Consider the following 14,484-nt stretch of genomic DNA (forward strand, 5'->3'; position numbering starts at 1 on the left):
AGGCTTTAAGGTGAGGGGAACAGTTCCTGTGCTGTGAGAAACGCGATCGGTAGCCCCGGTGTGAGCGTTAACCACCTACTCCCCAGCAAGTCAATTGAAACAAAACCTGTTGAATATGGTACTTGTACTTTGTACTTTGTTGTTTTTCAATGTCTTGCAGAAACTGCTGATGGCAAGACCGAGCCGGCGTGTGTTACGCACTTTGTGTAGCGCGCGTCTAGGCTGGTTCTTGGGAACCAACACACACGCGTTAGGAAAGGTGGAAGAAGCGCATTTTCCGCAGCTGAATGGGAAATAAATAAGTAAAAGCAAAGAGGTGAAGGTTGCGTTGACTGCCTGGCAGAAACTTGTCAAGGCGACTGACATTTATCAAGAAGGCAACAACCCCAAGGCAGAGTACTTTGTTATTGAGAGCCATTCAGCCTCGCCTTCTTTGTTATTGTTCTTCGACTATCCCTTTACATCTCACACACATAACACACTAGAATCCCAAAACCTGATAGCATTCATGCCAGCCATCATGAAATGTTGGCTTTTTGATAGTTCAGACGACGAGGAAATGTTGATTTGCTGGTTGATAAAGGTATTTGTGCCCTTTGTTATTATTTCCCTGTTTTCTCAGGCATTGTTGGCAGTGTTGCCATCTAATCAACTATGTGTGCCACAAGTTCGGATATTCCTGCAGCAAGACTGAATGAATGATTTTTCTCCGATGACACCCAACTACTCCGGTCGGTCGCTCGCACGGCTGCTTTGCTTGTTTATCTGCGGTGTTAGCTGCAGCCTGCCGATAATCGGGTTCGTCGAGTCGCTTTCGTTGGCCTATCCCTGAGAAAGCTCGGATTCTGGAAGCATGGCACGACATAGACAAGCATTGGCTTGTCTTGGGTGTTCCTTATGGAACCTGAACGATGATGTGGTCGTTGTGTACGTGTGAGCGGGTGTTGCCAGGATGTTTCTGTTTCGCTGTTTCGGGCACAAGGGCTGGACTACCTGAGGTGGCAATTTGTATTGATGGTCGTTTTAATGTCAAATGGGTTTGCAGTGAGCTGGCCCTGCAAACAATGAGTTTTCTTCGCTAACATTCCAGTTAATACAGAGATCAAGCAGTCATTGATCTTCTTCGTGAGCTGTCAACAACTCTGACAAACTTCATCAAGACGCTCATTGACCCTTCCCAGCCCCTCAGCTTGGTCTCGCTCCATCCCTCTCACGAACTGCACGTCACCCTGTCCTGTGCTCTGCAAGCCTATCGATCCTCATTGGCTCGGCCACGGAGTTACCGTTGTGCCGTCATATCTGCTGCACCGGGGCCTTTGACGACGCTGGACCAGATCTGTCTTGCAGGCTGCGGTCAGGGTTCAGGTCACGAGGAAGTGAGTCCAGGTGCACGGAGTAAGCGAGATAGTGGCGCACAGGCTTTTCCTTTCGCACGCTGCTGGTGCTGTGGCCAGTACACAAGCACGTGCGACGTGCAGCCAGGACTTTCCGGGTTGTACATGGATGATGGGGTGTGTGCGTTGTTACACAACTGCTGGGCATGGCTGGGTTCAAGAGAGCCTACCGTGGCACTTTGCTCTAGGGAAAGAAAGTGGGGAGCTCAGGAGATTGAAACAACTGTAAGGAAGCTGTTGAAGGGTTTGTTGATGTGTGTCAGCAGCCTGGAAGGGGTTCCTGACGACGGAGTGTGCTTGGAGGATATGGAGGATATGAGTCTGGGGGGACAATCTGCAAACGGTTTTCTCAATCCATATGGACCGGCACGTTTTAAGGCTGATAAACAAATGCAGTATTGTTGAGAGCCCCTGACACACTGCCACGAGTACCCAAAAGTTGGTATATCATCCATTACCGCAGGCTTTGGTGTTGCGGACCAGTTCCCGATGTCAGTAAGGCATCCAGCAGGCAATCGAATCGACGAGACGATCTTCCGAAATTTCATCAACTTTCGGCCGTCTTGTGGACGTCATTGATGTATGCCAAGAGCAGGACTCGGCCGTTCGGAGGTAAACTCCGACAAGAGACCTCAAGCCGCTTTCCGTTTGTCTTCCTCTCAACACCTTGAGGCAACAGAGTGATGCAGAACGTTCGAAGAGGAATCCCATGAAGGTCATGATGCTTGTGCTGTTTTTGGTGCGATGATCTTTTTTTTTATATGGACAACAAAATCCATTCTCTTGATCTTTCTATCACTGCCTAAAAAGGATCAGGGGCGCACTCTCATGATAAACACTCGCACATTCCCATTGGAGCCGGATCGTTTTGATAGCTGAAACCTGGCAATGAGCTGGAAATTAGACTTTCTGAGCTTTCCATGTTGACTCGACACTGTATTTGATGACTGTTGTCAACGAGTTCATGAAAGGGCATCATTGCCAGATTCAACCTTGTCTGCTAAGTTTAGGCTGTCTTTCCTGGAACAGGCATTAGATAACATCTAAGACTTATCGCGCTACCCACCTGATATAAAACTTACGACAGTGGGGTTGAGGCCATGTCATGAAGCATCTCAACATGAAGGCTATCACCCCACTTATCCTCATCTCTCTGGCCCAGGTGCCATCAATCTTCGCTCAACTCACCGTCCAAACAACCACCGGCATCTATACTGGCCTTATCGACCCCGTGTTCCCAAATGTCCGGCAATTTCGAGCCATCCGCTATGCTGAACCGCCACTAGGCCAACTAAGATGGCTCCCTCCGGTTCCAGTGCCCCCCTCAACACAACAAATCTTCTCATACACCTTCCCGCCATCCTGCACACAATATCTCAGCAGCACGCCCGTCGTCTTTACCGCCCTCTTGACAAACTTCTCTATCCCTCTCGACGGGCAGCCTGTCTTGCCAGGTGAAGTGGCACGTACGTCCTCAGAAGACTGCCTTTTTCTCTCCCTCTTTGCTCCTCTCACAGCAACCTCATATTCCAACCTCCCCGTCATCCTCTTCTTCCCCGGCGGCGCGTTCACTATCGGCGGCATCGATGTGTCATTCCAGAACCCAGCCCCTTGGGTAGAGAGGTCGCAGTCACACATTGTCGTCGTGGCCAACTACCGTCTCGACATAGCTGGCTTCCCCGGGGCAGCTGGCTTATCGGAACAAAATCTCGGCCTGCTTGACCAGAGGGCGGCACTCGAATGGGTCAGAGACAACATCGCCCCCTTCGGCGGAGACCCAACGCGCATTACATTATGGGGTCACTCAGCAGGCGGCATAGGCGCCGATATGCTTGCGCACGCGTTCCCTTCGAACCCAATCGCCCACGCTCTGTTCTTACAGTCTGGCACAGCGATGTTTAACCTCCTTCGTCTCGGTGGACAGAGCGAAGTAGGAGCAGGTTTTTCTTTCGTTGCGCGTAACCTTGGCTGCGACTTCCCAAATGACCCGGTTGCGGAGCTACAATGCATGCGACAAATTCCTATGAACAAGATTATGAACTTCGCTGGACAATATCGTGAGAATGGTACCACACCATTGCTGCCATTCTTCTTTCCCATCCCGGATGGGAGGCTGGTGTTTGAGAATTACACCCAGAGTGCAATACAGGGGAGACTGGCGAGTATTCCCGTGCTGGTGAGCGCAACGTCGAATGAGGCTGCTTCTCTTACCTTTGTGCCGGCTGATCTGGAGGAGGGGCCGAACCAGACGGATGTCGATACCTTAACTGTGTTGAACTGGGTGTGCATGGCCAGTAATACGACTCAAGAGAGGCTATTGGCGGGAGTAACAACGTACCGGTACCAATATGCCGGGAACTTCTCGAGTGTGACTCCTTATCCATGGTTGGGTGCGTACCATGCAAGTGATATCCCAATGATTATGGGGACTTTCGAGACAATAGGGGACACGGCCGAGGTGACAGAGTTTCAGAGACAGGTGGCATATGCGATGCAGGACTATTTACTCATTTTTATGAACGATCCGGAGAATGGCTTAAGGAGGTTCGGATGGTTCCCTTATGGGGACCAGCGGAGTTCGACTGGAGGAAGGGACTTGGTTCGGTTTGGGAGCCATGGGATCATTGCCCAGGTTGTGGATGCCGAGACGGTGGATGGCGCTTGTACGATGGGGAGGGTGTACGATTCAAGTCCGTGATGGGGGTTTAATGGTGAGGATTGAAGGTGCTAAACGTGAGGTTTGGTGTTAATCAGTTGGCAGTAAAACTATTCATGGATCAGGGGATAAGTGGAATCGATTTGTTTACTTTGTCTCCAGGGCAACATAACTCCTTGCCTAAAACTCAGCTTATTAGATCGCTTCAAAGGAAACCTTAGAGGCATGAAATCGGCACTGTGCTTTCCCGGGAACGATCTGTGCTTGGACTTTGGGTAGGCTGCTTGTTTCTCAAGCCACATCCGACCGCACAGCACAGGCTCCTAACCCTCGACAACACAACCCCTCTCCCGGTTTTCTCGGGAGCACTCTAGTTATTCGTGTGCCGCCGACATCGATGCTGAACAGTCCGTTTATATTTCACTTAGTCTCTTCCACCGAAGGATTGAGAGTTTCAAAACATACCTCACATCTATCCCGAGTGAGTCCAATGCTACTCAGAGCACGGCTGCCGGTACTCTGGACTTTCAGGAAACATGTCATCACCCACAACGACAACTCCCACGGTAACTTTGAGCACAGACTTGTAGGTTCATCTTTGTCGATGATGAACCCCAGGATATTGCTTGACAACAACAACACATGCTACCTCGGTACATATCCATCCATGACCTCACGTTCCCCTAGCAGACAAGTTTGCCTTGTTCAACTTTCATCATACGCTGACTTGGACAACCTTTGCCGGTGCTATCCGCTCTTCACATGGTCTTGGAAGAAAGCCTTTGGCTCTCCACATTTTCAGCTCAGCTGCTGTTACTGTCCATGACGGCCAGGATGCACCATTTAAAGATGTCAATGCTTCGGCGATACTCTCCGGAGGGGAAAGAGAAAGACCGAGAGCTAGCGGTATAAGCCTGCTCGTTTGGCTAGCTGTCTCTCCACGAAACAGTTTCCTCTCACACTCCACCCCCTCCACCCCCAGCTGAGTTGGAAGCCCTCGCACCATCGAGCCAGGCTTCGCCATCACGATGATTGGCCTCAAACTCTCAGCAGGCCTCGTTCTACTGTCCCTCGTTGGACACTCCCTCTCCGTGCCCGTCGTATCGACACCGACAACAACCTTCACCTCTGCTGCCGCCTTCACTCCTCCCGTCCGCCCTCACACCAATGTAACCTCCCACGGCCCTTTCACCGGCCCGTCCCCCACAACCACCGGAGCCCTCAGCACATCTGTCCTCAGCCCCTCAATCCCCGCTCTGCCTCCTCCCCCCGGTGCATTCGATTACCCAAGTGATGGAGAGTTACATGCCCCCTTGCCAGCTCCATACACTCCCTCTGGCGGAATCGGCACGAATGGCTCAGAACCAGTTTATCGCATGCTCACAGACTTCGACTATGAATCCATTGCTCTGGCCCTCTACCAAGAATGGATCGAGCTAGACCTCTTCCATTGGGGCCTGGCTACCTTCTCCGTTGAGGACTTTGAGGCAGCTGGGCTAACAGCGGAAGACCGCTTCCTCATCCAGTTCATGGCCGAACAGGAAGTCGGACACGCCACACTGCTCAGCAACATGCTCGGCCCACAGGCTCCCAAACAATGCACCTACAACTACCCCGTCAGCAACGTCCGCGAGTATGTCGACTTCTGCCAGAAACTCACCCGCTGGGGCGAGGCCGGCGTGTATGGCTTCCTGCCGCATCTCAACTCTGGGCCCGTGGCGCAGATGCTGCTGCAAAGTATCACAACCGAAGCAAGGCAACAAATGATCTTCCGCCAGTTCGAAGGGCTGTTTCCCACACCAGAATGGTTCCTCGTCGGGGTGCCCCAGTCATGGGCATGGTCTCTCCTAGCGCCATATATTTCCTCTTGCCCAGAGAACCAGACGCGTTTGGTGTGGCAGAACTTCCCAGCCCTTTATATTCTTAACCAGCCGAATCCAGCCCGTAAGAACGGCGCCGACGCGTTCAGGGAGATCACAGGCGGTTGGGCAAACACCCTCAACACGTCCGATATCTCAGCAGAGGACGATTGCCTAAGCACAAACGAAGTCGGCATCAACTGCTCTCCGGGGATAACCCGCAACCGCTCATCCCCCCTTAGTTACCCCGGTCGCCAGGTCTTTTTGGAATGGGACGACCCGGGCAAGCCAGTTGGCCCGAACAATAGCTACATCACGGACACGCAGGCGGGCGCGCCCGTGTGGGCCGCGTGGGTCAGCCAGCTGAATGTCACGTACACGCCGCTTCATGACATCCAGGGGAACTCGGCGTGGACGATCCAGCCGAATATGAGTACGTTTCAGGGAGATCCGGCGGTGAATGGGACGATATTTTTGTTGGTGACTGATACGGATCTGCCGATCACGCCGTATAATTTGACCATGTTGAATCCGCATGTTCGGGCGGTTGCTATGTATCAAGCTGGGTGAGAGGCAGGTGAGACTGTCTTATCGAGGGGCAAGGAATGGGAGAATGGAGGAAGTTGAGAGAGCGTAGTGTGTACATGTATGTAGGGTGATGTTGAGTGTACCTACGTAGTGCGAATGGAGTCGTGAGTTCTTGAAGTTGTTTTTTTTTTTAAAAAAATTAGGATGGGGGGGGGAGGGTATTTCATCGTTCTGTGAAGCTGAGAGCTGTGGGTGAGGTTGAAGGGGTTGAAGGAGGTACCGACAATGTAAGTGGCGTTACAGAGTCAGAGGCTTTCGATGGAATGCTGTGTCGGCATCTGCAAATTCTCATTCTTTCATGAACTTCTTGGAGTCCCCAACATGTCTACCGCCTTCCTAAAACATCGGGGTAGCCTACCCTTAACCTTGGAGATGATGAGAACCTTGTACGAAAAGATGACATCATCGAACCTAACCATTTCACTCCTCCCTCTGGCCATACCAATCCCATACTCAGTGTCGTGTTGGTGGCTCAGCATCACCAGTTGAAAGCATGGCACCAGCCGGGAAGAGAGTAGTCCTCCAATGCGTGCGTCTAACCACTCGTAACTCTGGCCGTGGACAACTGAAGAGGACCAGGCTTCCTCCTCCCAGGGTATGTCTGTCTATCCTATGTACCTGTCCGGACAAACACTCATCGTGGTCCATGTTCTCAGCCCTTCCAATACGCCTTCCAAATCTGGACCTACGTCCCCAGCCTCAAGTCCATCTCCCACCGCCAAGTCCGCAAACAACCCATCAGCTCTCTCACCAACGACACAACCACAAGTCAGCCCAGCTCCGACACCAGCCCAAACCAGAAGCCTGAAGTTCGAAGTAGTGCCCGCCCGAAAACGCAACTTGAGCAAGATGAGGAGCTGCGGGAGAAAATGGAAGGGATTTCTGGGGAAGGGGGCGCTGCAGGCGTCGAATATGAGGACGGCAAGCCCGTGGCAATGAAGAGGAGCGTGAGGGAGAACATGTTTCGGTATATATAAAGCTGCGGAAGATGAATTGTGTATGTGTGAGGTGACCTGGCGCATGTTAAGCTTAAATTTAACTCATCCCCCTTCCAGGCTACTGGGGTGAGGGTCAGCGAGAAACCTCAGGCCGACAAACAAAAGAGAATCAAACAAGAAGCAGGAGAGTCTGGTATCAAGAAAACTACCAATGGCATGACATAGTCAAGCCGAATAAGGCAGTTCTTAAGAGCTTTGCTCACCCCTCGCCAAAAAATCCGAAACCAAAACAGACGCGCACGGAGCACCAAAAACCGTAGCCGTTGCAACCAACGGTTCCCGTGCGGGGCACCCGAGCCCCTAATTGATATATTGCCGTATCCTGAATCTGGGGTAACATTGGTTTCAAGGCCCGTGAACGGGAAAGCCAAGCCGGGCGTGTAGCTCCGTACCGGGCAGCTGTTGCTAGGGAGGGGAGTCAGGTAGATAGGGGGTCGAGAAATTCCGTCAATGGTATGGGAGCGGAGGTAAATTATCCGGTTGGGGTAACTCTGTGTGAGAGGAAAGTAGAAAGGGTTAGGTAGATCTCGCTCCAGGATGTGGTTGAGCATATGCCGATGTTAAAACAGGTCGTAGGTTGATATAAGCTTTTCTTACCCTTTCACGAGCTGGAACCCGTCTTCACTTCTCACACTACACTACGCACCAAGCTTAATTTGTCAAGTGTATACTTAACCAAAACATCGATTGGGGATCACGAAAATGAAGAAAGTCACCACCTTCCTTTTCGCCGCCCTCCTCCCCGCCACAGCCCTCTCCCAATCCTGCGGCTCCGGCAACCCCGACATCCGCGTCACCTCCTCTGGCAACAACTTCGTCGCGACCCGCTCCAACGGTGCCCAAGTCTACTCCGGCTCCGACTACCGGCAAGCAATCCAGTCCGCTTTAGACTCCATCTCATATGGTCAGCGTGTGGTCGTCACCGCGTCCGGCTCAATCGGCGCAAGCACAATTACAATCTCCTCCGGCAAGACGCTCGAGGTCTGCGGGACCATCAACGTGGGGTACCGTGCCGGGAGGGGCGCGATCGAGAGCACCAATACCAATGATGTGTCGATTCCGTATCTGACTATGACGGGAAACCCGTACTTCGGTCTTCGCTTCAGCGGCACACGGAATCTCAAGCTAGGCAAAATCACCATGAACCTTAGCGGGGGGCTAGGAATCCGGTTTGACCGTGACGCAGCGCAAAACTATAACGTCCTCATGGACGAGATCAGAGTCACTGGTGCAGGTAGCCACGCCGTGGAGACGTGGAATATCGACGGGCTGCAGGTTGGCAGCGTCATCGCTCGCAACGTGGGGGAGTGCGGCTTGCTGCTGCAGAAGACGACAAATGCGAGGGTTGGTCTGGTGGATGGTGAGAATGTCGCGACTGGAAATGGGTATGCCACGTTTAGAATGGCGAATGAGAATGGTAAACTGTCGAATGGGCAATACACGACCAACGTCTATGTCGATCGCGTTGTTTCCCGCGGCGGTGGCCGGGGTATTTTCTGCGTGTCGCAGAGCGGTGGTGCTGAAATTAACAACGTGGATCTGGCGAATAACGGGAATAATGCCATCTTGATTGAGAACTGCTATAATGTTAAGATCAAGAGCGGGACGGTTAATGGCGGTGGTGAGGTGCGGCTGGCGGCGAGGTCGGAGTTTGCGAATAATAGGGATATCTCGCTCACACTGACGGTGAATAACAACTCGGTGCGGGAGCAGCCTTGCGGGACGAATATTCAGTGGAATATCTCGGGGAATGCGAAGAAGACCATTTGTTAAGAGGAGGGGGAAGAGATCTAAAAGGGTGTTTGTGGGTATATAGCCGTTTAGTTCTTGTACATATTTCGCTGTGATCGAATAGAGTCAGCACAGTGTCCATGATGTATTTCTGGGATTTTCTATGGACCCCGCCGTCCGATGAAGGTTGACTTATTGCATGGCAAAAGATAAAATAAACTAAAATAAGAAGATGAGAACCAAATGGATGCCTGATCCCGCCTGGGTGCTCTTTCCAGACGAGTAGCTGTTTCCAAGGTTTAGACCGGTGTCGAGGGAGATGTTGTCTACCTGTCTGTTTTGGCATGGCAGGATGGCAGGGGCTACTGAGAGCTGGAAGATTGCTGGACATTAACTTTGGAACCTTGATGCGCCGATGAAGTCCAGTTCATCCTCGTCATCTCCCTCAGCTTTCCAATGAGTCCCTCGTTAACCTCAACACCATCATCCAACCTACTGGCAACCTTCTCAAACTTAGCCCCGCATCTTCATCACCAAAATGTGCCTACGCACTATCTTCTCTCTCCTCCCCCCCCTCCTCCTAATCTTGCCCCTCCTCAACCTCCCCCTCACAGCACACGCCAAAAAACTCAAAACCGGCCCCGAAATCTTCGGCACCCACAACCCCATCTCCGAGTCCGACATGCATCAAGCCATCTTCTGTCTCCACGCCAACGTCTGCTCTAAAGGCCCCATGCCCTCACACTCCAAGGCGCGCTGCACCATCAACGATTCTGTCGCGTACATGTGCAACTACCGCGGCACGTACGACTTCAAAGGCACGAAGCGCGACTGCGACATCCGGGAGTTATACGAAGCGTGGGCGTGGATACGGGTGACTCAGAATAGTAGTACCGGGTGGTACTACGATGGAGAGTGGACGGCAGGATTTGATCGGAGGTGTAAGAATGGAGAGTGTGATAATGGGTGGAAGAAGGGGAGTGAAGGGGAACAGTGTACGAATATTGGGGGTGGAAAAAAGGTGTGGTTGATTGATTATGAGGGGGAAGAGTATCCTGGTTATCATGATAGGTATGAGGAGAGGCTGCCGGAGGTGGGGGATACGACGTCGCCCTTGAAGTATATGCCTTGGACGCAGGGGAAGAGGCCGAGGTAGGGGATTGGGGGATTGAGGGTTCGAAAGTCTTTGTATGAGGTCTGCTGGCTGAGGAGGGCGTGTTGGTTGGGTTTGAGGAGTTGCGGTGAGGACGACAGGCGCTTGGAGTATCGCATGTCGGGTTGGAGTATGCTCAGCTGGTATGAATACTAATAGACTCAGCGTTTAGTTGTTTGGGGCGTTGTTTCAGCGATGGTCGGTGTACTTCTGAGGGCATATCTTTGTACCAATGCCTTTTGACAGGTCGGAAGGGGGAGATCGCGATTGAGCTTGGTAGCTGGATGTCGCCATCTCTGTATTATTCTCCGAACGGAAATCCAAAACGACCGCCACCCTCAAAACTCCCCTAAAAGTCATCGTAGTCGTTGATAACTGATGCAACATTAATTACTGGCCCTCAAAATCCTCTCACCCCATCTCCCAAGGATGCAGCAGCACAAAACCCAACACAAAGCCCCAGCGCCACCTCTGCTCAGCCCCCAATATGAACAGGGGTCCTGAGCGGATGACGTCAGTTCCTGTGGCTGGGAGGTCTTGAACCGCAACAATTGGCTCCTCAGGGTCCAATCAAGTCGATCCCTCTCGAGAGTCCCCGCACCTTCAGCTCCTCGACCGACCGCCAGCTCAGCCGCTTCCTTCGCGCTGAGCTGTTGTTGGTTTGAACTCGGAAAGCTTATTTTGACCTGATCTCCTCCCGCTTGTTGGGCCGTCAAGGATTGTTCTTGTAGACATCAGGGCTTTGGGAGCTGTGTTTGCCAGAATTGCTCACTGAGTTCATAGTTAGCAAGATGGCGCCGTCAACACGCTCCTCCCTCTCCAGCAGCGACGAGTCTGCTTCTTTCACCTCCGCGGGTCCTGCGCCCCTGACTTTCCCCCAGCCGACATACTTCAAGAGGCCGACGACGGTGCAGCCTATGCAGCAGGAGCCTATGACTATGGCGCCACGTACGTACTCACACTAGCGTCAGCCTTGTGATGTTAAAACGCTGACGAGTGTCGCAGAACGAGCTCCAGCTTCGACTCAACAACAGTCAGAAGAACAGGACCTCTCCCTCCGTGGCGGGCAATCTGATAGGGGACCGTGCCCGGGCAGGTTCTGCTTCTGTATCCCGTGTCCGATTCCATGCAATTGCTGCATTATTCCCATTCCTCTTTAAGGGTAACCTGAGTTAACAGAGGGAGATCGAAGCAGGAAGTTTCTGAAGGCAAGGGTCATGGCTGAGGATCGGATTCGGCATGGCTGGTTATGATGGTTGATATGATACCTGGGATTTGGAATGGGCGTTGATTTTTTCTTTTATCTATTATACTCGTATTGGTTAACGGCAGTTGATGTCGAATCGACTTTTCTTGACCGACTGGATCACGAAGAACAGGGGGCGTTTAACTAAGATGAACTCTCCATGGCCCTCAAATTTGACTCCTCGTAGATATGAGTCAGACACCGACGACGACATATCTTCTCTGATAAGCACTGATATCCGTTCGCAAATCCATAAACAGAACGAGGTTCTTAGCTCCTTTTTGCTGTATCAAAGCACTTCATGAAACGTATGTCGAGTGATTGCGGATCGAAACATTCCGATGCTTCATTAGTGGTTGTCACTGGTTATCTGAGTCTTGGCAGAGATCCTGATATTAGCGAGCCCTGAACAAATGGGCATTGTAGAGGCGAAGTAGCAACAGAGACGAGTAGTTTACTAACCTGAAAAAATGACATGGCTTCAATTCTTTACAATTAATTCTTGAGTGTCGAAGAGAACTTGTTGGCTTCGTCTCTTCTCCCTTGTGTTTCCCCTCTTTTATCTCTCGTCCAGGGTTAGGGTCACTGTGGGGTCCAACTCCGTCGGTGCCCCACCACAACATCGCCGTGACTCACCCGAACTCGGAGGGGTACATCACCGCAGAGCGAGAACTTCAGAGACAGCAAGCTTAAGCTTAACGGTCCGCAGCACGCGCCTGTCTTATCGGGACCCTGACCCAACAGCCATTACTTAAGAGTCTTAAACGCGACGGCTAGGCCGGGCAGTGGTCAGTCCCCGATTCTCTGAAGATAAAATGGCCACCGATCAGATCGATGCCAGGCCAACAGCCGCCGAGGCTCACAAGCTCTTTGAGCAGACGCTGAAGGCTAGCGCGAGCACTGAGAAAGCCCCGCGGCCGACCCTGCTGCCTGTGTGCGTCACGGTGCCGTCAGATCTTCTGACGCCGTCGGCGATTTATCTTAAGCTGTCTAATGGGTAATTGATCCCTTTATTCATGAGATGAGGGTGAAGGTTTTTTTTTGGCCAATTGATGATGAATAAAGGCTAATAAATGAGTTGGAATGAAATACTGACGGCTCCTTACAGCGCTACGGCCGAGTACTCATTCCTCCTAGAGAGTGCTACAGGCAGCACAGAAACGGTTGGACGTTATAGCTTTATTGGAGCCAGTATGCCTTCATCTCATCCCAATCTCTCACCAATTGCTCATATCTAACCCGCTTCTAGACCCCCGTAAAGTTTTAGCCACGGGCCCCAGCTACCAAGATGTCGGCGACCCTCTACGTGCCCTCGAGGCCGAGCTCGCCCAAGACAGCGTGCTCGCCATCCCCTCCCTCAAGCTCCCCTCCTTGACTGGAGGTGCCGTCGGCTATCTCTCGTACGACTGCATCATGTACTTCGAGCCGAAGACCGCCCGGCCTCTGAAGGACAACCTGCACATCCCCGAGGCCCTGTTCATGCTGTTCGATACGCTGGTTATCTTCGATCACTTCAACCAGACCCTTACCATTGTCACGCACATGCGTCTTCCCTCCTCCCTCGACGGCTTCCAGGGCGCATATGACGCTGCGATCGCTACTTTAAAGGAGACCCTCGACCGCATCCAAACCCCTGAGACCCCCCTCCCCCCAAAATCCGACTGCCACCCTTCCTCCAGCGAAGTCAAATACGAATCCAACGTCGGTCGTCACGGATACGAAGGATTCGTGACCGTACTAAAAGAGCACATCATTAAAGGCGACATCATCCAAGCGGTCCCTTCGCAACGCTTCTCACGCCCCACTACGCTCCACCCCTTCAACATCTACCGCACTCTGCGCACGCTCAACCCCTCACCCTACCTCTTCTTCCTTTCCTGTAAGGAATTTCACATCGTAGGTGCCTCGCCCGAGTGTCTGATGAAGACGGACGGGTATGCAACCCTGCCTGTGGATGCGAGGTTTGCGTATTCTACAGAGGAGCAGGCCCGGCTAAGGCCACGCATTGTCAACCATGCCATTGCTGGGACGATTAGAAGAGGAGCCAACCCGGCCGAAGACGATGCCCTCGCCGCGCAGCTGCAGGCCAGCACCAAGGACCGCGCCGAGCACGTCATGCTTGTTGATCTCGCTCGCAATGATGTGAATCGCGTCTGCCACCCTAGCACGGTCAAGGTCGACCGACTAATGCGGATTGATCGGTTTTCGCACGTGCAGCACCTCACGTCAGAGGTATCCGGCCTTCTCAGGCCGGAGTGCACACGCTGGGACGCGATGCGGAGTATCTTCCCGGCCGGAACCGTCTCTGGCGCGCCGAAGATCCGCGCGATGGAGTTAATCTACGACCTTGAACAGGAAAAAAGGGGAATTTATGCCGGTGCGGTGGGATGGTTTGCGTATGATGTTGTTAGGGTCAATGAAAAGGGGGTAACGGAGCTGGACGACGGGCAAATGGATACTTGTATTGCGATTCGGACGATGCTGATTAAGGATCGCGTGGCGTATTTGCAGGCAGGGGGCGGGATTGTGTTTGATAGCGAGAAGACAGAGGAGTGGATGGAGACGATGAATAAGTTGGCTGCGAACCTGAGATGTATCGAGTTGGCGGAGAAGTATTATGGGGGGAAGGTGGAGGGCGGGAAGTCAGTACAGGAAATTATTGAAGAGGAGAGAAGGAAGGGGGAGGAGTATTATAAAGCGCAGACTATGGGGGCGGGGAATTAGGGGCCTCAAGGTAGATTGATAGAGGGGAGAGAGGTTAGAGATACTCAAGGTTCGCTTTAAGTTGTATCTTGTTCATTTTGGAAATAAGTATAGTGTTGCAAAGATATTTTGACTTTGAGTGAGTTCAACGCCAGT

The 14,484-nt window shown here is 52.3% G+C and overlaps 4 protein-coding genes across 4 annotated transcripts; all 4 read left to right on the forward strand.

Annotated features, from left to right (window-relative positions):
* Positions 1-2,514: 2,514 nt before the first annotated feature.
* CTHT_0045420 (uncharacterized protein) lies at positions 2,515-4,092 on the forward strand (the record flags this gene model as incomplete). Its single annotated transcript, XM_006694865.1, has 1 exon — positions 2,515-4,092. One exon carries the CDS (start codon positions 2,515-2,517, stop codon positions 4,090-4,092), a length of 1,578 nt encoding a protein of 525 aa, XP_006694928.1.
* A 986-nt stretch (positions 4,093-5,078) lies between these two features.
* CTHT_0045430 (uncharacterized protein) lies at positions 5,079-7,660 on the forward strand (the record flags this gene model as incomplete). The annotated part of the gene is made up of 4 exons (XM_006694866.1): positions 5,079-6,342; positions 6,974-7,092; positions 7,154-7,444; positions 7,553-7,660. 4 exons carry the CDS (start codon positions 5,079-5,081, stop codon positions 7,658-7,660), a joined length of 1,782 nt encoding a protein of 593 aa, XP_006694929.1.
* Positions 7,661-8,197: 537 nt separating this feature from the next.
* CTHT_0045440 (parallel beta-helix repeat-containing protein) lies at positions 8,198-9,268 on the forward strand (the record flags this gene model as incomplete). The annotated part of the gene is made up of 1 exon (XM_006694867.1): positions 8,198-9,268. The coding sequence occupies one exon, from the start codon at positions 8,198-8,200 to the stop codon at positions 9,266-9,268; it is 1,071 nt and encodes a 356-aa protein (XP_006694930.1).
* Positions 9,269-9,764: 496 nt separating this feature from the next.
* Positions 9,765-14,349, forward strand: CTHT_0045450 (anthranilate synthase component I-like protein; the record flags this gene model as incomplete). The annotated part of the gene is made up of 5 exons (XM_006694868.1): positions 9,765-10,167; positions 11,163-11,327; positions 12,403-12,622; positions 12,734-12,816; positions 12,875-14,349. 5 exons carry the CDS (start codon positions 9,765-9,767, stop codon positions 14,347-14,349), a joined length of 2,346 nt encoding a protein of 781 aa, XP_006694931.1.
* Positions 14,350-14,484: the final 135 nt, after the last annotated feature.

Source organism: Thermochaetoides thermophila (genome assembly GCF_000221225.1).
Source record: "Thermochaetoides thermophila DSM 1495 unplaced genomic scaffold scf7180000011818, whole genome shotgun sequence".
Taxonomy (NCBI): Eukaryota; Fungi; Ascomycota; class Sordariomycetes; order Sordariales; family Chaetomiaceae; genus Thermochaetoides; species Thermochaetoides thermophila.